Below are 24,911 nucleotides of genomic sequence, written 5' to 3' on the forward strand. Positions count from 1 at the left end.
GTATATAACAACGAAATGGGTTTGACTGCGGTGTCGCTGTGTGAATCCCAGCATTCGCGTATTTTCGGCGCTGCATACAAGTGCCAATTTAATGATGTTCCGGGCCATAGGATTTTTTATAAATTGGTGTAGAATAGGCTCAGAACATGTAGATCACATTACAGTAGCGTTTTTTGAACACCTATAAAGTATATCGCAACGAAATGGGTTTGACTGCGGTCACGATGTGTGAATCCCAGCGATCGCGTATTTTCAGCGCTGCATACAAGTGCTAATTTAATGATGTTCCGGGCCATAGGATTTTTTAAAAATTGGTGTAGAATAGGCTTAGAACATGTAGATCACATTCCAATAGCGTTTTTTGAACACCTATAAAGTATATCGCAACGAAATGGGTTTGACTGCGGTCACGCTGTGTGAATCCCAGTATTAGCGTATTTTCGGCGCTGCATACAAGTGCCAATTTAATAATGTTCCGGGCCATAGGATTTTTTAAAAATTGGTGTAGAATAGGCTCAGAGCATGTAGATCACATTACAATAGCGTTTTTTGAACACCTATAAAGTATATCGCAACGAAATGGGTTTGACTGCGGTCACGCTGTGTGAATCCCAGCATGCATGCGCATTGTTCGTCAAAGGCTTTGACTCAAACAGAAGGCAGTGAGCATTTGCGGCGCTGCATACAAGTGCCAATCTAATAATGTTCCGGGCCATAGAATTTTTTAAAAATTGGTGTAGAATAGGCTCAGAGCATGTAGATCACATTACAATAGCGTTTTTTGAACACCTATAAAGTATATCGCAACGAAATGGGTTTGACTGCGGTCACGCTGTGTGAATCCCAGTATTAGCGTATTTTCGGCGCTGCATACAAGTGCCAATTTAATAATGTTCCGGGCCATAGGATTTTTTAAAAATTGGTGTAGAATAGGCTCAGAGCATGTAGATCACATTACAATAGCGTTTTTTGAACACCTATAAAGTATATCGCAACGAAATGTGTTTGACTGCGGTCACGCTGTGTGAATCCCAGCGATCGCGTATTTTCGGCGCTGCATACAAGTGCCAATTTAATAATGTTCCGGGCCATAGGATTTTTTAAAAATTGGTGTAGAATAGGCTCAGAACATGAAGATCACATTACAATAGCGTTTTTTGAACACCTATAAAGTATATCGCAACGAAATGGGTTTGACTGCGGTCACGCTGTGTGAATCCCAGCGATCGCGTATTTTCGGCGCTGCATACAAGTGCCAATTTAATGATGTTCCGGGCCATAGAATTTTTTAAAAATTGGTGTAGAATAGGCTCAGAGCATGTAGATCACATTACAATAGCGTTTTTTGAACACCTATAAAGTATATCGCAACGAAATGGGTTTGACTGCGGTTACGCTGTGTGAATCCCAGCATGCATGCGCATTGTTCGTCAAAGGCTTTGACTCAAACAGAAGGCAGTGAGCATTTGCGGCGCTGCATACAAGTGCCAATTTAATAATGTTCCGGGCCATAGAATTTTTTAAAAATTGGTGTAGAATAGGCTCAGAGCATGTAGATCACATTACAATAGCGTTTTTTGAACACCTATAAAGTATATCGCAACGAAATGGGTTTGACTGCGGTCACGCTGTGTGAATCCCAGCGATCGCGTATTTTCGGCGCTGCATACAAGTGCCAATTTAATGATGTTCCGGGCCATAGAATTTTTTAAAAATTGGTGTAGAATAGGCTTGGAACATGTAGATCACATTACAATAGCGTTTTTTGAACACCTATAAAGTATATCGCAACGAAATGTGTTTGACTGCGGTCACGCTGTGTGAATCCCAGTATTCGCGTATTTTCGGCGCTGCATACAAGTGCTAATTTAATGATGTTCCGGGCCATAGGATTTTTTAAAAATTGGTGTAGAATAGGCTTAGAACATGTAGATCACATTCCAATAGCGTTTTTTGAACACCTATAAAGTATATCGCAACGAAATGGGTTTGACTGCGGTCACGCTGTGTGAATCCCAGTATTAGCGTATTTTCGGCGCTGCATACAAGTGCCAATTTAATAATGTTCCGGGCCATAGGATTTTTTAAAAATTGGTGTAGAATAGGCTCAGAGCATGTAGATCACATTACAATAGCGTTTTTTGAACACCTATAAAGTATATCGCAACGAAATGGGTTTGACTGCGGTCACGCTGTGTGAATCCCAGCATGCATGCGCATTGTTCGTCAAAGGCTTTGACTCAAACAGAAGGCAGTGAGCATTTGCGGCGCTGCATACAAGTGCCAATTTAATAATGTTCCGGGCCATAGAATTTTTTAAAAATTGGTGTAGAATAGGCTCAGAGCATGTAGATCACATTACAATAGCGTTTTTTGAACACCTATAAAGTATATCGCAACGAAATGGGTTTGACTGCGGTCACGCTGTGTGAATCCCAGCGATCGCGTATTTTCGGCGCTGCATACAAGTGCCAATTTGATGATGTTCCGGGACATAGAATTTTTTATAAATTGGTGTAGAATAGGCTTGGAACATGTAGATCACATTACAATAGCGTTTTTTGAACACCTATAAAGTATATCGCAACGAAATGGGTTTGACTGCGGTCACGCTGTGTGAATCCCAGTATTAGCGTATTTTCGGCGCTGCATACAAGTGCCAATTTAATGATGTTCCGGGCCATAGAATTTTTTATAAATTGGTGTAGAATAGGCTTGGAACATGTAGATCACATTACAATAGCGTTTTTTGAACACCTATAAAGTATATCGCAACGAAATGGGTTTGACTGCGGTCACGCTGTGTGAATCCCAGTATTAGAGTATTTTCGGCGCTGCATACAAGTGCCAATTTAATAATGTTCCGGGCCATAGGATTTTTTAAAAATTGGTTTAGAATAGGCTCAGAACATGTAGATCACATTACAATATCGTTTTTTGAACACCTATAAAGTATATCGCAACGAAATGGGTTTGACTGCGGTCACTCTGTGTGAATCCCAGCATGCATGCGCATTGTTCGTCAAAGACTTTGATTCAAATAGAAGGCAGTGAGCATTTGCGGCGCTGCATACAAGTGCCAATTTATTAATGTTCCGGGACATAGGATTTTTAAAAATTGGTGTAGAATAGGCTCAGAACACGTAGATCACATTACAATAGCGTTTTTTTAACACCTATAAAATATATCTCAACGATTATGTTATGTTGATTAAATATACCTCTTAGTATCACAATCTCCCCTTTTTTATTTCCGCCCACGCATAACAATGTAAATGTTGCGAAAAAAAATCATTCAAAACACAAATGGAGGTATTTCCGAATATGTCCGTGTTTCGAAAATGTGTGGGATGAATTTTAAGTGGCAACGTCGACGTTTAACTGATATCACATTACAGTGAATTATGTGGGTGAACGTTTTCATTGATTAAGTGACGATTCTTTATCTTGTGTGGCGTAGCAAAGCCCAATGGGGATTTAACAAGGCGTCAATGGTGCGTCGCAGCATACTCAGCTATTTAGCATCATTAAAAAAAAATTTTAAGAAATTCCTGGGGGCATTGTGTGCGGCCGCACTTCCAACGAGGCCTCTGTTGCGATACAGGCAAGTTGTTTAAAATTCATCTTTCTTTTCGTTTGCTAGAAACCATAGTGTTGCAGCTTCTCACTACTTGTGGGGCAGCTACGACGGTGGGTTGGCAAACTACAAACAAAATTTTTGTAATTAATGTAAATGATTTTACATTACCATTCAATAAAAGGACACAAGGATACTTTTGGGCGGTAAAAAACGCTTTGAATTGTGTTTAAAGTCACATAAGCTTTTGCAAAAATAATTTTCAAACATATTGTGTCACTTGCCGGTATTTGTTTAAAGCCACTACACCACGTCAAGGTTCCGGCAACCGTAGTGGATTTATTTTAAAGATTTAACAAATAAACAGTTATTTGGCAGATTGAAGTTGGAGTTTAAAGTTAAAGCAAGTTCTAATAAGATTTTAGCATAAGTAGACCACGGCCTTTAAAATTATTGGGTAAAATAACATATCTGGCCTTACATTGATTAACGCAACAACGATTTTAAGTACAAGAGGTTTGTCCTAGCGGCAAATGCAAAAAATATAAGATTAACACAAAAACAAAACATTCGCAGCATAATTACGATTACTACAACTTAAGGCATGCAACGACCCAAACAACACAAATATTTTTTTTGGTTTCACGTTGGTGAAGTTTTAAAAAGTCTCATACAACAAACATACAGTCACGGGAATGAACACAAATCGACACAAAGTATTCACAACAACATGGATTTTATAGATTTTTGTACATCAGTGCAGGAAAACCAAGCTTAAGAGAGGCATCTTCGTACGTAAAATTATTAAATTTCATTACGTACAGAATTTCTGCCTCAAAATTGAGTATTTGACACAAAATAAACCTGGATTTTATCTTTTTGTCCAACACTATATGTCCCAACATGGTATGTTTACTGATCAACTCAGGTTTTAGCACAAAATCAGCAATAGATTCTCGAAAAATTTGTGTCCCCACGAGTTGTTGTCGGATAAGGAGTTGACAAAAGGAGAACTCTACAAATCTCCAAAGGTTCATATGGACATTTGCCGATAATATTTGTTGCCGTACAGTTTGATTATACATTATAAGGCTTTTAGTGTGTTCCCGGTAACATAAACAAAGGCGGTAACAATCTGTCCGGAACTGACCTTGTTCAAACGTCTGAAAAAGAACTGTTTTGAGCTGTTTCGCAACGAAATCGTAGATATCTTTAATGTCTGAAGATAAATCGTCCAATTCCGAAATTTCAACATCTTTACCGTTAACTTGTTGTTTTAAAGTAATATTTTTATAAACCAGGCATTCGGTTGATTTTGCTGCCTCTTCGTTGAAGCGGCGTCGCTTCCGACGAATTACAATCTTTGGTTGCTGGTTAGGATCGTGAAGGTTAGATTTAACTCTTTTGTAAAATAATGTACAACAACCAGTAAGAATTCTTTCTTTAACACTAGCCCAAGTGACGTGTTTTAAAACTGCGTCATCAAATTCAGTTAAACCAGATTCACAAAATTGATACGCCACGTAGTGACCCGAGCTTACACTGTCTCCAATGTGCACGAGAACGGACACTAACTGAAAAGAGAAATGTTGCGAAATATGTAAAACCTGATTTGGAACGATTCTTCTCTTTCGTTTGTGGCCATCCACATTTCTGTGAAGTCCAATGCACAATATATTCGAAACATCAGTGATCTGGCCTTCCATATTTGTGGTAGCTTGTTTATGACAAAAGGGGCATGTCCTAAATGCCGTGTTTCGAAACTCAGCATCACAGTATGTGGCCAGATCACTATTGTCAGCAATGTTATCGGCAACAGGCAACGTCAGTAGAGATTGTTCTTGCACTGACTCGGTAACATTACCACAGGACTGGCAAGTTTCAGATGTTTTGTACTGAAAACACATGTTAAGGTTACAGTATTTTAAAATAGAGCTAAAATCAAATACCATTAAAAATTCATTTGGGTCTTGTTGCTGACCCAACTTCCAGCCAAGTGCGCCACATACATCTTTGACCAACTGCAAGTACAAGTTGTTATCTGATTGTTTGAGATAGAGGCGACAAATGAAGTTAGCGATTCTTTCTCGTAAAGTTTCACCGATGGTGGCCACTGGAATCTCATCAAATAAACATTGGGCTGCTTGAAACAGACTACTTAACCAACAGTTGTTGTGAACATTAGGGAGACCCAGCTGGACCAAACTATTTTTCTTCAAAAATAGTGCAACTTTGTCGCTGCAACTTGCAGAGTCTTCAACTAACGCGTATAACATCCAAATGCGAAAGCGCGCAACAACAAATTCCAATTCACTTACCTTCAGTACATAGTTTGTAATGGTGTCAACAGTAAAACATGCACATAAGCCGCAACTTGACAAATCTTCCTGCTCAACTAGTGAGCTGTTTTTCTGTATGATTTCATTGCTTGTGAAAAGGCATAAAATCGGTATCAAGTTTTTCCTAATTAAACTTGATAATTGTCTGCTGGACCCCGGAGCTGAATTAAAAAGTATCAGTTCTCCATTAACCTGTTTAAACCATAAAACCACAAAATGTCGCTCGAACAATGTTGGAATGAAAATATTTTCGCACAATTTTTCTCCAAAAAACATTCCATGGCATGCCCTTCGTATGTTTTTGAACTTCTTTCCACTCAGTATTTCACCTGCTAATACGGTTGAAAGAAAACCAAACTTACCAGGGTGTACGGAATTAGCATTTCTGACTGTTCTGGAAATATAACAATCTACTACATTATTGGTTAACCATCCAATCGTTGCATCATTATGAGTGTTGATTGGATTTTGAGTTAAAGAGATATAGGTTTTACCTCTAGGTTTACTGCAAAGCGAACACAAATCCAACCATGACAGTGACTCACCAGAAGGCGTGACTAAAGCTGTATTAAAAATAGAAGTGGGAGTAAATGGAATAAGATGCCAAACATAGTAAGCAAGATCTTTGCACGATGTATGAATTTCGCTGTGATCTGGACAAAACGTAAAACGTGGCAGAACTGGGGTGACAATAAGTTTTTCGAATTTTTGAGAGGAATCGCATGGCTTATTTGCGTATTTCAGATTTTGAGAAAACGTTTCTGAAGAGTAAAAACTTTTCTCTTTTCTTTTTCTCTTTTTGAATTTAGATTCTACCACCTGCGTACGCTTGACAGCATCCGAAGTGACATTTGTACGTCTACCAGGCTTGGTATATAAATGTGTAATGGAATCTGCAAATAATTTTTGTAAAATTAGTATTGATTCATGATATTTAATGACAAATTCATCTAATCGCGCAACTCTTTTTCCGTCTAATATGTTTGATTTCAGGTCACCAAAATGCTCTTCGATTATTCCTTGCGTTTGATTGTTCTGTAAAATGGTCTGATGTTTACAATTTTTTAACAAGTTACATTTACTTGAGTACATATTAAACAGTTGTTCCTGTTGATAAGTGGTTTTTTCTTTGTTTATATGTCGGGATAAATCCCCCAGCAGTAATTTTGATGTAGCACAAATTCTACTCAAAATTATTTCTATTACACGTGCACAAAATGTTGGGTTGTAATACACATTTTTACTGGTACTTGTATTGAACTTCTGGGACACATCCGACTTCAAGTAGGAGTCAAGCTTGCTTCGATATCTGAGATAAAAAGGTGATTGGCGTTCTTGCAGTTTATCTGAATGCTTGGATGTGTAAACAAAATCGGAATTAGAAACAAAACATTCGCCTTCGTTAATGTCGCAGTCGGCTTGGTCAGAAAATACCTTTTCTTTTAAACGCTTAAAATGAAGTTCCACTAATGATGAAGTGGATTCGTTATTGGTTAAAACTATAAAACTTTCCACCATACTATCTAGTTCAAAAATAGTTACACAACAAAAAAATGCATTAATCCAATACAAGTATGTTTTCAGGAGTTTTTTATTTTCACTATACTTGTTGCATAGCACTTTAGCTGCTTTCATGGCATGGCTATAGCAATTGTGCACGAAAGTTTCTTGCATGTCATTCTTCAACGGAACTCCTGTAACAATACGGTAACATCGGTTGTAAAAGGTCAATCGTGTTTCGTGACAAAATGCCTTTAAAGCGGAGTTCCACATAGCGAACGAGCCATCAATAACAAGTAGTTTTGGTTTGCGTACGGTGCTGCATATTTTGAAGCAATCCGACAAAAATGTTTCCAAAAAATGACTGATGTTTACCGCATCATGCTTCGATGTTACGTGAGTTGCAACTGGAAGCGGTGTCCCACCCTTATTAGGGTTTCGAATTAGTAATGTATATATTTGAAAATCAGAGTAACTTTCCATGCGTCGAAGCACGCTGCCGGTCGCATCCAAGTACGCAATATCAAAGGCACAAATTTGATTAAAAATTTTTATTTGTGCATTGGAATATAGCGTTACTTCTGGAGGGTGTAAACGAATGTTCCTGATAAATGGTTTATTTTGATTTGCCAACACGACACGCAAACAATCCAAATTAATAAACCACAACTTACTTCTACGTGTTCCGAGATACGTTTCGCTTTTTATATTGTTCAAGACCGATTGGGAAGGCAGGTACGTATGGGCACCCAGCCATCGTTCTTCTGGATAAAGCGTGTTAAATAATGTGCGATGCTGCTTGACAGCGGTTTGATGAACCAATGTCTTTCGAAGTTTCCTCCTCATTATTCCAGTTATTCGTCTACTTTTCTTACAGCCTGGTAGGTGGTTACGCTTACCTGATATTTTAACCCTTCCTTCAACTTTATCAACAAAAGACCAAAACGTTACTACAAACCTGACTCCACACACACAATCTTCACATCTGCGGTGACCGCAATAAAAGTTAATCCAACCTTCTTTATAACATTTTTCTTCCTTTGTAATGTCTTTTACCCCATCAAAACTCATAAGATAGTTGTTGGACACGTTTGGAACACAGCCTGGGTATATTTTGCGAATTTCCCTAATTGTTACTCCTATGTAAAAATCGTTAGCAAAATGGTTGACGGATCTATTTTTGACTAATGACTGCCATTCCTGCACAGATAGAACAAACACACCATCTATATTGACGTCTGCTGTGTGCGGAAACTTTTGCTTTGTTTCGTTACTTATTCCCCCAAGTTCACTTAAAACGTCAGCATTTTCATCAAAAGGTAAATCACGATATACAATTGTTGCCATATCGTCCTCAAACGTTTCTGTTACATTAGGGGAAGTTTCAGAGGTTATTTCACTGGACAAATTATCCAGTGTGTTTCTAATTGGAGAAATAGGTACATCCGGTAATATAGGAGACAAACTTACCTTACAACGTTTGCTTGAGGAAGATAAACTTGGGTCTCTATCACCAACTAAACCGTCCATGCTTTCACTTTCAACCAACATGTGCTCATAGCTATGTGGTGAGGAAAGTTTTACACCTGGACAAACGAGGCGAGAACGTTTCCATTGTTTTTCAGAAAGTGTTGCGGGAACAGACAAACTTGTAAAAACACAACTAGGGTGAAACCATTGTTTGCATGTTTCGCATTCTACCATCAATCTACCATCATAAGGGGTTTTGCAAATGCAGAAAAGATCTTCAGAACGTGAAGGGGTACTACTACTTAATACTGGGACTGGTGTAGTATTAAATCCCTTTGACCTGTTATACAAATCTTGTACAGATTGTCGAAACATCGGGTCTATTACCCAGAGTCTGTTCACTTTAAGCTTGTTTTTTGTGCTTAGGGCAATTTTGCAAGACTTCAACGTGGCATTAACCGCCTTACACGGCAATTTTGAAGTGTTTGGATATCTGTGTAAATGTTTTACCAGTGACGGCACAGCACTAAAAAAAATATTCTGTTTTCCAAACGGCATGGATTCAAAGCCAGTACATTTACGTAATAAAGTATTAATTTCCGTGCGAAAAGAACGACAAAAGTTAAAAAGCCGTTTCACGCGTTTCCTGGAATGCAAACCCTCCCAAAGATTACAGTTGCTGAGAAAGTCTTGTGCTTGGTTTCTACTAAATTTTTTACGACCACGCATGGACAAATACTTTGCAATGAGGTTCATTTTGTCTTCGGAAGTTACAAATCTGGAACCACCAGTGCGCGTTACACACCACATTAACTTACCCGATGGTATTAGACTGCGTAAGCCGGTGCAATTTATGCCATATATTAGATTAGGCTGCCTCGGGTGAGCACAATTAGAAGTAGAAAACAGTCTAACATAAATTCTGTGTGGACCAGGTACATGTAGTAATGCATGCAGAACAACGCTAAATATGTAGCCAGTGCCAATAGCACACAAACAGTACAACATAAATAGTGTGTAAAACACAAGAAATGCTAATAAAACGAAAAAAAAATCTTGGACCAAAAAAAATAAAATGCGTAACAACCAAATCCATGCCATGGGGTTTAACAAATTTTCACCCACGACATACTTACCTCCAAAACATTGTCCAACATAGGGACGAAAACTACAGTCGGTCGCCTTTGCAACCTCTCTGCGTTTTAAATTGCTACCAGCAACACATGGCACAAAAATCTTGAAAATAACTTCTCTGAATGTGACCATACTGCAAAAATAACAACTAGCTTCTCAAAGTCAACTCGCTGACTTGTTGTAAGTTGTTCATATGATGACAGAATTTAAAAACACACGAGTTTTAATAGGGTGTTCGCAAAAAAAGAAAAAAATGATTTGACAGATCGAAAAGTAAATTGGCGATTTGACTGGACCGGTCAAGCCCAACGGGGGCAAATCGAAACACATAAGATGCAACAATTGCTACGTTTCTAAACCTGCGGGAAGGGAAATCAATTTCCAAAGTTTTCCGCAAAACAATTGTTCGATCGGTTCGCAGCTTCCTTTGTTTTTATATGCGTCCTTCCAAGTTTGTTCACGTCTTGATCAATCAAGTTCTGACGTTTCGGACCTTGTGGGAAGTAAAATAAATTTTGCCACTTCGTAGGATACAATTGTTCAATCGGTTCCTTGTTCCATTGTTTCAATTTACGACCCTTTAAGTTTTATCACGTCTGCTGTCTGGCCTGCCAATTTACTGTACTATCAGTGAAGTCAAAGGGTTATGCGATCGAAGTCTGCGGGAAGAAAAAAAATAATCCTTGCCAAACCAAAGGGAGCAATTGTTCAATCGATTCATCGCTTCCATTGTTTTTGTTGACGGGTTTCAAATTTGGTTTTCATTTAGTCGCCTGTCTGACAATATAGAAGACATCGAAAAGTACAAGTTTCTCAGCAAAATTTCAGAAAAATACACCTAGGACAAGTTCATTTCGTTGCGATATACTTTATAGGTGTTCAAAAAACGCTATTGTAATGTGATCTACATGCTCTGAGCCTATTCTACACCAATTTTTAAAAAATCCTATGGCCCGGAACATTATTAAATTGGCACTTGTATGCAGCGCCGAAAATACGCGAATACTGGGATTCACACAGCGTGACCGCAGTCAAACACATTTCGTTGCGATATACTTTATAGGTGTTCAAAAAACGCTATTGTAATGTGATCTACATGCTCTGAGCCTATTCTACACCAATTTTTAAAAAATTCTATGGCCCGGAACATTATTAAATTGGCACTTGTATGCAGCGCCGCAAATGCTCACTGCCTTCTGTTTGAGTCAAAGCCTTTGACGAACAATGCGCATGCATGCTGGGATTCACACAGCGTGACCGCAGTCAAACCCATTTCGTTGCGATATACTTTATAGGTGTTCAAAAAACGCTATTGTAATGTGATCTACATGCTCTGAGCCTATTCTACACCAATTTTTAAAAAATCCTATGGCCCGGAACATTATTAAATTGACACTTGTATGCAGCGCCGAAAATACGCTAATACTGGGATTCACACAGCGTGACCGCAGTCAAACCCATTTCGTTGCGATATACTTTATAGGTGTTCAAAAAACGCTATTGGAATGTGATCTACATGTTCTAAGCCTATTCTACACCAATTTTTAAAAAATCCTATGGCCCGGAACATCATTAAATTAGCACTTGTATGCAGCGCCGAAAATACGCGATCGCTGGGATTCACACAGCGTGACCGCAGTCAAACCCATTTCGTTGCGATATACTTTATAGGTGTTCAAAAAACGCTATTGTAATGTGACATATATGTTCTGTGCCTATTCTCCACCAATTTTTAAAAAATCCTATGGCCCGGAACATCATTAAATTGGCACTTGTATGCAGCGCCGAAAATACGCGATCGCTGGGATTCACACAGCGTGACCGCAGTCAAACCCATTTCGTTGCGATATACTTTATAGGTGTTCAAAAAACGCTATTGTAATGTGATCTACATGCTCTGAGCCTATTCTACACCAATTTTTAAAAAATCCTATGGCCCGGAACATTATTAAATTGGCACTTGTATGCAGCGCCGAAAATACGCTAATACTGGGATTCACACAGCGTGACCGCAGTCAAACCCATTTCGTTGCGATATACTTTATAGGTGTTCAAAAAACGCTATTGTAATGTGATCTACATGCTCTGAGCCTATTCTACACCAATTTTTAAAAAATTCTATGGCCCGGAACATCATTAAATTGGCACTTGTATGCAGCGCCGCAAATGCTCACTGCCTTCTGTTTGAGTCAAAGCCTTTGACGAACAATGCGCATGCATGCTGGGATTCACACAGCGTGACCGCAGTCAAACCCATTTCGTTGCGATATACTTTATAGGTGTTCAAAAAACGCTATTGTAATGTGATCTACATGCTCTGAGCCTATTCTACACCAATTTTTAAAAAATCCTATGGCCCGGAACATTATTAAATTGGCACTTGTATGCAGCGCCGAAAATACGCTAATACTGGGATTCACACAGCGTGACCGCAGTCAAACCCATTTCGTTGCGATATACTTTATAGGTGTTCAAAAAACGCTATTGGAATGTGATCTACATGTTCTAAGCCTATTCTACACCAATTTTTAAAAAATCCTATGGCCCGGAACATCATTAAATTAGCACTTGTATGCAGCGCCGAAAATACGCGAATACTGGGATTCACACAGCGTGACCGCAGTCAAACACATTTCGTTGCGATATACTTTATAGGTGTTCAAAAAACGCTATTGTAATGTGATCTACATGCTCTGAGCCTATTCTACACCAATTTTTAAAAAATCCTATGGCCCGGAACATTATTAAATTGGCACTTGTATGCAGCGCCGAAAATACGCTAATACTGGGATTCACACAGCGTGACCGCAGTCAAACACATTTCGTTGCGATATACTTTATAGGTGTTCAAAAAACGCTATTGTAATGTGATCTACATGCTCTGAGCCTATTCTACACCAATTTTTAAAAAATTCTATGGCCCGGAACATTATTAAATTGGCACTTGTATGCAGCGCCGCAAATGCTCACTGCCTTCTGTTTGAGTCAAAGCCTTTGACGAACAATGCGCATGCATGCTGGGATTCACACAGCGTGACCGCAGTCAAACCCATTTCGTTGCGATATACTTTATAGGTGTTCAAAAAACGCTATTGTAATGTGATCTACATGCTCTGAGCCCATTCTACACCAATTTTTAAAAAATCCTATGGCCCGGAACATTATTAAATTGGCACTTGTATGCAGCGCCGAAAATACGCTAGTACTGGGATTCACACAGCGTGACTGCAGTCAAACACATTTCGTTGCGATATACTTTATAGGTGTTCAAAAAACGCTATTGTAATGTGATCTACATGCTCTGAGCCTATTCTACACCAATTTTTAAAAAATTCTATGGCCCGGAACATTATTAAATTGGCACTTGTATGCAGCGCCGCAAATGCTCACTGCCTTCTGTTTGAGTCAAAGCCTTTGACGAACAATGCGCATGCATGCTGGGATTCACACAGCGTGACCGCAGTCAAACCCATTTCGTTGCGATATACTTTATAGGTGTTCAAAAAACGCTATTGTAATGTGATCTACATGCTCTGAGCCTATTCTACACCAATTTTTAAAAAATCCTATGGCCCGGAACATTATTAAATTGGCACTTGTATGCAGCGCCGAAAATACGCTAATACTGGGATTCACACAGCGTGACCGCAGTCAAACCCATTTCGTTGCGATATACTTTATAGGTGTTCAAAAAACGCTATTGTAATGTGATCTACATGTTCTAAGCCTATTCTACACCAATTTATAAAAGATCCTATGGCCCGGAACATCATTAAATTGGCACTTGTATGCAGCGCCGAAAATACGCGAATGCTGGGATTCACACAGCGACACCGCAGTCAAACCCATTTCGTTGTTATATACTTTATAGGTGTTCAAAAAACGCTATTGTAATGTGACATATATGTTCTGTGCCTATTCTCCACCAATTTTTAAAAAATCCTATGGCCCGGAACATCATTAAATTGGCACTTGTATGCAGCGCCGAAAATACGCGATCGCTGGGATTCACACAGCGTGACCGCAGTCAAACCCATTTCGTTGCGATATACTTTATAGGTGTTCAAAAAACGCTATTGTAATGTGATCTACATGCTCTGAGCCTATTCTACACCAATTTTTAAAAAATCCTATGGCCCGGAACATCATTAAATTAGCACTTGTATGCAGCGCCGAAAATACGCGAATACTGGGATTCACACAGCGTGACCGCAGTCAAACACATTTCGTTGCGATATACTTTATAGGTGTTCAAAAAACGCTATTGTAATGTGATCTACATGTTCCAAGCCTATTCTACACCAATTTTTAAAAAATTCTATGGCCCGGAACATCATTAAATTGGCACTTGTATGCAGCGCCGAAAATACGCGATCGCTGGGATTCACACAGCGTGACCGCAGTCAAACCCATTTCGTTGCGATATACTTTATAGGTGTTCAAAAAACGCTATTGTAATGTGATCTACATGCTCTGAGCCTATTCTACACCAATTTTTAAAAAATTCTATGGCCCGGAACATTATTAAATTGGCACTTGTATGCAGCGCCGCAAATGCTCACTGCCTTCTGTTTGAGTCAAAGCCTTTGACGAACAATGCGCATGCATGCTGGGATTCACACAGCGTGACCGCAGTCAAACCCATTTCGTTGCGATATATTTTATAGGTGTTCAAAAAACGCTATTGTAATGTGATCTTCATGTTCTGAGCCTATTCTACACCAATTTTTAAAAAATCCTATGGCCCGGAACATTATTAAATTGGCACTTGTATGCAGCGCCGAAAATACGCGATCGCTGGGATTCACACAGCGTGACCGCAGTCAAACACATTTCGTTGCGATATACTTTATAGGTGTTCAAAAAACGCTATTGTAATGTGATCTACATGCTCTGAGCCTATTCTACACCAATTTTTAAAAAATCCTATGGCCCGGAACATTATTAAATTGGCACTTGTATGCAGCGCCGAAAATACGCTAATACTGGGATTCACACAGCGTGACCGCAGTCAAACCCATTTCGTTGCGATATACTTTATAGGTGTTCAAAAAACGCTATTGTAATGTGATCTACATGCTCTGAGCCTATTCTACACCAATTTTTAAAAAATTCTATGGCCCGGAACATTATTAGATTGGCACTTGTATGCAGCGCCGCAAATGCTCACTGCCTTCTGTTTGAGTCAAAGCCTTTGACGAACAATGCGCATGCATGCTGGGATTCACACAGCGTGACCGCAGTCAAACCCATTTCGTTGCGATATACTTTATAGGTGTTCAAAAAACGCTATTGTAATGTGATCTACATGCTCTGAGCCTATTCTACACCAATTTTTAAAAAATTCTATGGCCCGGAACATTATTAGATTGGCACTTGTATGCAGCGCCGCAAATGCTCACTGCCTTCTGTTTGAGTCAAAGCCTTTGACGAACAATGCGCATGCATGCTGGGATTCACACAGCGTGACCGCAGTCAAACCCATTTCGTTGCGATATACTTTATAGGTGTTCAAAAAACGCTATTGTAATGTGATCTACATGCTCTGAGCCTATTCTACACCAATTTTTAAAAAATCCTATGGCCCGGAACATTATTAAATTGGCACTTGTATGCAGCGCCGAAAATACGCTAATACTGGGATTCACACAGCGTGACCGCAGTCAAACCCATTTCGTTGCGATATACTTTATAGGTGTTCAAAAAACGCTATTGTAATGTGATCTACATGTTCTAAGCCTATTCTACACCAATTTTTAAAAAATCCTATGGCCCGGAACATCATTAAATTAGCACTTGTATGCAGCGCCGAAAATACGCGATCGCTGGGATTCACACATCGTGACCGCAGTCAAACCCATTTCGTTGCGATATACTTTATAGGTGTTCAAAAAACGCTACTGTAATGTGATCTACATGTTCTAAGCCTATTCTACACCAATTTATAAAAAATCCTATGGCCCGGAACATCATTAAATTGGCACTTGTATGCAGCGCCGAAAATACGCGAATGCTGGGATTCACACAGCGACACCGCAGTCAAACCCATTTCGTTGTTATATACTTTATAGGTGTTCAAAAATTGCAATTTTAAAGTGTAGATATTGTTTTGCAAATATTGGACACCTTGCTGATTGAAATGTTTGTTATTACAACTCATTTTTGTTTTTTTCGTGAGTTAATGCTTATTTTGTGTGAACACAATTGTTTGAAGCCGTGTTCATTCATGCGTGAAATAATTTCGGTTTTAACCAAATTTCATTTCGCCGAAATGACGGTGGTGTTTACGTTACCATGGTTACAAGCTAACTCAAAGGTTTGCTTTGCTAATCCTGCGATTTGCTGTTAAGTTTCAACCTTACCCGTAGTTGTAGAGAACGAATTTGCGAAAATGGATGGCCAAGTTGAAAGCATTTACAACCTTATTCCAAGAGCCATTGAAAAGCCTCCGCAGCCACCGCGATATCATTCAAAGTTTAAGACAGATGTCAAAGATGATCTGAAACAAAACAGATCGCCCAACAAAACCATGGGCCCAGCAAAAGTGGCTGTTCCGACACCAGGCGATTTTCTTAAAAAGCGTTCAAAAGAGCCACAACTTCCTGAAAAAAGTAAGTTTGAATATTCAAATGAGATGACTCGCAGACCTCCAGTGCCAAGACATGATGAGAAACCTCTTCTTGGAATTCGCACAAACAAAAACTTCATTAATACAAATGCTGTGGAAAATATTATGTCTGTCACCAAGAAACCACTCCCTAAATATGTGGATACAAGGAATGGAGACAACAGTCTACTGGACCCATCAGGGTTGGTTCCAAAGTACACAAAGAAAGGTGACTATGGAGAAGTACCAGATTACTTGAAAAAGAGAAATGCAGAGGTGCAAAGAGCGCAAGAAGAATATAATGCCTACATCCAGGAACGGATGAAGCAGGGAGCCATGAAGCAGTTGACTGGTGATGAAAGGGATGAGATAATAAATGGCTTGAAAAAGAACTGGGAAGAGTTGCATCACCAGTACCAAGGTTTGTCAGTAGTCACTGACACAGCACCCAAGAAAAATCGTAAGGAACGCATGGAGGCAGAGATGAAGCAACTCGAAAGAGACATTGAACTCATTGAAAAGCACAGGGTGATATACATTGCAAACAACTAAAACTTTTTTGTGTGTAATCCAAATTGTCCTCGATTTGTCAATGGAACCAACAATGCTTCCATGCTTTTGCCTTTGCAAAGCTTGTGTTAAGTAGATGGACACATATGATTGGGAACCTGTTTTTTGCTTACTTTGCAGTTTCATGTATTTCAGTTGTCCTGGTCCTAATACATGTATTTGTTTTACAAGATCCCTATGAAAAATTGACAATTAAATGTTTATACAGCTACATCCCAAAAAAGATTGGCCCATTGCATTAATTTCAGTTGATAGTTGCGCCATTTATATACAAAGGGTTGTTCATAAACCACCTGATAAAAAAAAATTAACAAAAAAAATGGTTTAAATTGTACATCAAAACATATCCAAGTTTATTTCCCATTGGCTCAAACAATAAAATACTAAAACAACAAGCCTGACAAAATGGTGACCTAAGATCCTGCCAAGAATTGCAGCAGCAGTTGTATATGGGATGGCGATGGTCGCCTAACACTTGTTGTGCCTATTGGCCAAACACAAATATGAACAGAGCTTCATTAGACTTGGCATGTTATTTCAAATGGTGGTTTTAAATGGATCACATGAGGTTAACTATTTTTCTAATTTGAATGGTAAAACAGTGTATGATCTAAAAAAAATAGTATCACTGGTACAATTGAACTAAAATGGATGTGCAAAAAAATATGTGTTTAAAGTTCGGGTTACATTCTCTTTTACTACGTCACTGTACTGCTCTGGAGGAGTCTCACTGTAACGTTGTGACGAAACAACAATGCTGGAGGAAGAGTGTGAGTCACATCACCGTGCAAGAAGTCTTCCACTGAATGAAGTAATATATTTTATGTCGACTATCCTAGCATATGCTGTGCACTGGTTTCTTATGTTGTTGCTGTATAAATTAAACTAAGGTAAATTTTTATTCATATTGTGACTTTTGTTCATGCTGAAACATAACCATTGCGTTTCTAAAGAGTTAAAATTAGAAATGCGCACATGGCACAATACGTTAATCTTACAGCACAACGTAACTGTAGCTGACTAACACGTGGGCCCAAACAATGGTTTCTTAAAAATTATAAAATACGCACTGTTTTGCGAATACTTCCCATATGTTTACTGGAAAAAGAATATGATATTCCTATAAGTTTCTTGTATGATGCTGCAGTCGTAGTGGGCACAGTATTAGGATTATATTTGCGCGAACCTTTTCCAGGGGGTGGTGCCTTCCGACAGAGTGACGTCATACGAGGACAAACGTAAGGACGGTATGGCACCTTTCCTCTACCGCGTGCAACGAGTAAATTGTTGCTTGCTTTTTTAACGATCCTGTTCATGTTACTTAACGCTATTTCAAACGGCTGTGGGTTCCACAACGGGAAGGCGTACACTGCCTCGAAATTCATGATAAAGTCATAAAAAACTGTTATTATTCACAAACAAGTCACGCGGGTCACTTTCAATGTAGAATGTTTATTACATTATAAGGATGGTACCGCCATTCAGAAACGTCAAGCAAAAGCCACCAAACGACAACGGAATGACTGATTTGACCTTCACATAACTTGGGGAAAGTAAAATAGCGATAACAACCGTTACACTTCAACTTGAAGGGCAACTCTACTCCCAGCTAATACTTCAATTTGTACAAGACGAAACAGTTGACATGTAAGTACAATGTGTGCAAGCATAGAAATCAATTAAAAGAAAACGATTGTGTTGAGACTACGTTCCTAAATTAAGTATATGAAACATATTAAACTACCTGGTCATAACTGCGACGTTCAACTTTGTTAACAATTTGGAAATCTAGTTCGATTTTTTTGCGTCGCGGTATTTTCCCCAGAAAATACGGGTAAAGGTGAAAGCAAAGCACTCCACTTTACACAAAAACTTTTCAATTTTGTATTGACGCATATGGGGTAACAAGTTATTTCTATACAAGTTTATAAAAAAATAGTATCGGTCGTTCGGTACAGTCGGGTTATTAAATGCTCATTTTTAAACATCTACAACAGGCAGTGGAACCCCTTAAATTGTTTTCTGTGAGACAGTGCCTGTAAAACACCAATTCCATAATAACGAGGAACATGTAGTTTCTGTATAACTATTTCACCGGTTTACCTACCAAAGAATATCAGAGCACTGACAATACAGAAAACATATACACGAATAAATAAAATGCAGCTACAGTTGAATATTTGCAAAATAATGTTAAAAGGAGCGAAATACCAAGATTTGAACCTTGACATTAGGCAAATCACCTAATGGATGTCCATAACATCATGGGTTCGTGGAACTGTGCTGCTGTAAATAAATCTTCGGAGCTGCCTGGTGGGCAGACAGAGAATGGGAATTGTCCGTTTTTTGGGTGCAATGACATAAACTTTACTTTTTCTGTTGCTGCGTGACCACGGAGACTGCAAAGAGAAATGAAGAGGTAAGAGTGTGGAGCGCGCAGTGCGGATACTCAATAATGCATGAGCACTGAGCAGTCATAGAAAAGCATCACAAACAGGTTTTGTAACTGCAATATATCAAAAGGTACGTTGATCGTTTTACTATAGGGTAGGACTAATTCGTTATGCACAGTACAGTTTTTAAAACGTTAAACACAACAAAACCTAACTTTAAAAGGTATTTATTACTGTCACAATCAACACAACACCGAGGGCTATACCTGTTGGCCATTATTATTTTGTGGAGAAGTAAACTGAAAAGGAAAGTCAAAAAGAGGATTGAAAACCCTTGAAATGTTTAAAAGAACCAAAATATTATAAGATTTCAAACAACTTGAGCTGCAAGTTAACAATATATCCAAAATCACACCACCACCATGAAGCACTCGGACAACAGATGCAGAAAAACGGACGGATAACGAAAAAACTTCAATAAGAAAGAACAAGTGTTTTAAACTGGTGATTTTAAAAATCATGCATTGCCCCTAATTATTAGATCAAGGTCAGTCCGTACTACACCACGTGACCATGATTTCCACAGTGGGCTTTCTATTGAGGGCGTTCGATCTCAATTTCGTAATTAAGGTCAACGCGGCACTGACCATATGACGCGCGATTAAAGAAAGGCAATCTTCTTGGGGCGGGCGGACCGACCTCTTTAATCAATAATGAGCAAGGGGAACAGCGGGCAAACCCGGTCCCTTTACAACAAGCAACATCTGCGGTACATATTGTCCACCAGCAATAAACGCCCGTTCGTTGGCAAGAAATCATCGGCACGTCCTTCTCCTAAACTACAACAACTATACACCAAAAAGTCCCGCATCTATAGTTGACAACGGGTATTGTGGCGATCTAACACGATTTGCAGTTGAAAGGAAACGATTTGCGTATGTTGGTCTTTGGCCTGTCCAAGCGGACCGCTGGACCAGAACCAATCAATAAATATCGAGTAATGCCGAACGCGGAGGGCACGTTCGACAAATGGATGCGTCGGCATGAACTGCACGGGAACGGCGAATAAAATCGATATCCGCTAACAATTCGGCGTTCGTCGAAGCAACGCACATCAACAGCCGGGCGCAATTAGCCATCCAGAAACACTCACACCGGTTTTGGGGGCCAACATTCCAATGCGATCAGGTTAGTTGGCCCATAGCCATGTTAAACAGTTAAAGGCGCACCAGGAAAAGGTTGCAGGTACACAATATAACTAAAACGATGACAAAAACCGTGCAATGCCATAAAATGAAGTTGGTAGGAGAGAAACAAGTTTAAAGTGTGAAATGAAGAGCTGCATAACCTTGCAAATTGAACTGTGAATGTGGCAAGTGACTAAAAATCGATAATAAATACTCACCGACTATAATAATGATAATAACTAAAATGAGGATGATCAAAATTGCCCACATCTGAAAAAACAACATCGAGTTACACACCACAGTACAACGATTGACTAACACTCATGCAATAATGTAAAACAACACCTATAAAATGTTTGTACTTACTAATCACAATTATAATTATTATGGATATAACTACAGACAGCATAATAATCATCTGCAAAACAGTAAATCGGCATTAGGTGTAGTTAAACACAGCATTTACTGCTCTTGTGTGTAAAGGCCTTGAAACTTGGAGTGTAAAATTGAAATTCACAATAGGTTACATGTGTACATAAGCTTGGAAACCAGGTTGCCTTAGATCAACAGTACATCCGACTTTCAGTAACAGGATGTTGGCAGTTACCTACCTTGCAGTTTTTCCACCAATATTTTCGCTTAAGTTTGGCTGCCTGTGTTTCAAACTGGGAAGCTCCCTGTTGCAATGCATCAGCCCTATCATCCAGTTCAGACAGTTTCTGATCTCGCTCCAACACTTTATCAACGTTTGTTCTCATGATGTCAACAACCTGCCAAAGAAGTGTTCATATAGTTCTGTGTAATGGTTCAATAAAACCAATAAAAATTATTTGCTTATTGACGTTTGTACACCAACAACCCACAGTAAATGCTGCACAACTATTGCATAGAACAGAATATAATCAAGTGTTGTAGGCTGTTTTTAAGTTCACTTTTAGTTGACATGCTAATGTGTTTGCATAGCTCATTTATAATAAGCTTATCTTTATTTTAACAAAACAAAGAAAATTTTTCTTACATCATCAACTTGTGCCTGGGTTTGTTGCAATTTCTTAGAAGCAGCAGCTCCTCCCCCAGCTTGACCCCCACCATAGTTAGCAGTTCCACCGTAAGACCTACATCAAACCTTATTATTAGTTCCTTGCTATTGTTAATGAGGCAAATGCACGAATCAATGTAAATTAGCATTACGGTATTGGATGGATTTTTGTTGAGATTGTGATTAATTTTTTTCTCATCATAAAACATATAAGTTACTGTAATTATAGCTTACTATGGTAATAAACATAAAACGCTTGCAAAAAATGACAGAAAATGTTTACATCCTTGACATGTAGTATTACAGAACCAGCTACTCTATGAGCATTTGCAAAAATAAAAACCTTTCAAATGATCATTTCTTACACAAAACCTAGCATCCAATGTTTCTGTGCTATTTGAAAAGCTACAACTGAAAATTGAAATACCATGCAGATACCAAAGATTGTGTTATGCGACATTACATTTATTACGGACACCCTATCATTGGGAATGTTTAAATTCAAATATGCATATATAAACAGAGAAATATGCAACAGTCTATTCCGCAAACAATAAATTAAAAACAGTGTCATACTGTTTGTTTATTAATTGCTTTAAACTAGCAGCTGACATTTATAAATCAGACAAGGCAAAAAATGGTCTGTCATGAAATGATAATTGCAGCGATCTGAAGCAAAATAGCAGTCATGATTCACCTCGAAAGATTTACAAGTAATAGAGTCAAATTTATAGAAAACATACAAATAAGGATTTTCCCAAAAAAGACATAAGATAACAAAAACAAGAAGACTGACTGAAGTACAGAATCATGCAAAAATAAATAAAAATATAAAGCTGGTGCACTGTCAAAATGTCAATTGCTGTGTGACATGATCAAGGAATCATAATTACTCATGGCAGCAAATCACACTTGATCACCTTTAACTTAAAAATAGAAATAAAATATTGTATTTACACAATTCAATTAGGTTCTTAATTTGGACATTGTACTCTTATTTTGACGATTTCTGGCAAACAATTTCAGCATTACAATTAGTTTTGTTGTTCATAGGTTTTCAAGTTACAACACCCCAGCTTTGCAGGAAAAGAACTAAACCATCTGCATAACACTGTTGCTGGTCACTTTACCTGGAGTTAGGCACAGGCTCATATGCTGCCATTTCGTAGAAGAGGTGATTTGCTATTGAAAAGGTGAAGTGTGATGTGGTAAGCGTTTAGAAATAACAATTGCCCTGTTAGATACTTATATTTGGCACAAAGTATTAAATCTGTTTAGCATCAGCCACTGAAAACTATCACCGCTTTTAAAAGCACATTGATTTATTGATTCTTTCCTATTCCACTCAATTTCAGTTTGCAAACGACCTCGGAAACATGGTTTTCATAGATGGTTCCACCATTTGATTAAAAAACAAAAACCAACATAAATGAATCTAAGAACAAGCATAAACTTACATGTCAATTTTAAATGTGGCAGAACTCAATCAAAAAATCCTTTGCCAAGCAGTTCGTTCTGGACCACCAGGTTCAAAATTTATAGCAGTTCTAAGGCAGTTAACTAACACCTGAAAGGTAATTACTAATAAAACTTAATTCAATCAATTTAGGTATTTTGAAATAAATAAAATTCAGGACACAAGATAAAAATTATGTTCTCAACATTAATTATTTACCTATACACCTGCTCAGAAAAACTGTGTATACGTTGAATGCCAATCTGTATTAGATTAAGATATAATGATAAAAATGGATCATACACACAAACCAAATTGGATAGTTTGTAATTTCCGTCAGGATTTTTTTGTTTAACTAGCAAATATCTTTTATGTTATTGATGTATAGCGGTTTATTTTTTCGTGTGGATTTTCGGTAACAATAATTGTGCGGATTATGTATGGACAAACTGGCGTTTTTACATATTAATGTATTAGCTATTTTTTTTTGCTTGGATTGGCAATAATATTGCGATAAATCTTCCACTCTCCTTCTAGTCAGGCTTTTTATGTACCAAGAAAAACAAACAACCAGTCAGAATTTTTATGCACATTTTGAAAATTAACATTTGGTTTTATATGCATACATTATATCATAATAAAACAACATAGATATTGTCCCTCTGTACTGTATATAGGCTAACTATACTGCAGAGTTTATCAAAAGCAAACCTTAACAGAAACATTAATAAATACACAAAGCGAACGGTTGGATACCTAATTTGAAGAATAACAATTATTCATATCTAACTCACAACAAAACGTACATACAAATAAAGTTGAACAATGTTCGAAACCAGCACCGAAGTAAAACCGTTTGGTTTGCCAACGACGCCAACGCACAAAACGCCTCAAACTCTAATCTGCAAGAAAATCGCCCGAACGAAACGAAAGAACAAACTATCTTACGCCTTGTTACGCTCGACCGAATTTGGAAAAATAAAATTGTTCAAGCGTAACCCAAAGCATCATGTGATGTGACGATTATAAATCGGTAAACTTACTGCTTTTATTTAGTTTTTTTGTGGACAACTAATAAATTTTTCGGGGGGTTTATTGTATTGTATGTATACCAAGATTACGTAATTATGCATAATGTTAGAAAATACTCAATGATGAATTTTGCCAGTGATTGTCTCACCATGATAAATACGTTTGAAATAACTGTTAAAACTCATGTAAGATTGCAAAGATCAACTTAACGCCTGCTTGCTGTCTATGATAAAACACAGGAATGCAAATGGCAAAGCACCGAACAAATTATTTTGACCACAGCGTGAATATTTCTGCGGTTGCAGGCCGATGGCGCCTATATCTAATCTTTTGAAGTCAAAGCTTTCTTTGTTACTGGTAATGTTAACTTTTGGACTAATTAATTAAAACTTGGTGTGTTTAGATTTGACCAGGAATTCGAATGTCTTTGTAATAATATTCTTTGTGCGCCAACATTTAGGATTGCCGTATGGTTAAATAGACTACAATGCATTTCTAGTTGAATTGAACATTTCGTATTGGACCCAATGTCAATCGCTTTTTAAATGGATGTTGTATATAAAAATCCCAATCACGTTTAATGGTACAGATATGTCTCTCTTCCTCA

General features: G+C 38.2%; 2 protein-coding genes across 4 annotated transcripts; one reads left to right on the forward strand and one right to left on the reverse strand.

The window, feature by feature from the left end:
• The first annotated feature begins 16,320 nt into the window (after positions 1 to 16,320).
• Positions 16,321 to 17,585, forward strand: LOC145902641 (enkurin-like). The gene has a single exon (XM_082990688.1). The coding sequence runs from the start codon at positions 16,412 to 16,414 to the stop codon at positions 17,177 to 17,179; it is 768 nt and encodes a 255-aa protein (XP_082846814.1). The 5' UTR covers positions 16,321 to 16,411; the 3' UTR covers positions 17,180 to 17,585.
• Positions 17,586 to 19,067: 1,482 nt separating this feature from the next.
• On the reverse strand, positions 19,068 to 23,402 carry LOC145901431 (vesicle-associated membrane protein 3-like). Of its 3 annotated transcripts, XM_082989112.1 has the most exons (6): positions 23,274 to 23,399; positions 22,947 to 22,998; positions 21,796 to 21,892; positions 21,389 to 21,547; positions 20,996 to 21,047; positions 19,068 to 19,596 (listed from the first exon to the last, which is right to left on the reverse strand). In XM_082989112.1, exons 2-6 carry the CDS (start codon positions 22,976 to 22,978, stop codon positions 19,565 to 19,567), a joined length of 372 nt encoding a protein of 123 aa, XP_082845238.1. In that variant the 5' UTR covers positions 22,979 to 22,998; positions 23,274 to 23,399; the 3' UTR covers positions 19,068 to 19,564. The 3 variants fall into 3 exon arrangements, with proteins under 3 accessions (XP_082845238.1, XP_082845236.1, XP_082845237.1); XM_082989110.1 differs by lacking the exon at positions 19,068 to 19,596 and having other exon boundaries at positions 19,606 to 21,047; XM_082989111.1 differs by lacking the exons at positions 19,068 to 19,596; positions 22,947 to 22,998 and having other exon boundaries at positions 19,606 to 21,047; positions 23,274 to 23,402.
• Positions 23,403 to 24,911: the final 1,509 nt, after the last annotated feature.

Source organism: Ascidia mentula, chromosome 5 (genome assembly GCF_947561715.1).
Source record: "Ascidia mentula chromosome 5, kaAscMent1.1, whole genome shotgun sequence".
NCBI classification, from domain to species: Eukaryota; Metazoa; Chordata; class Ascidiacea; order Phlebobranchia; family Ascidiidae; genus Ascidia; species Ascidia mentula.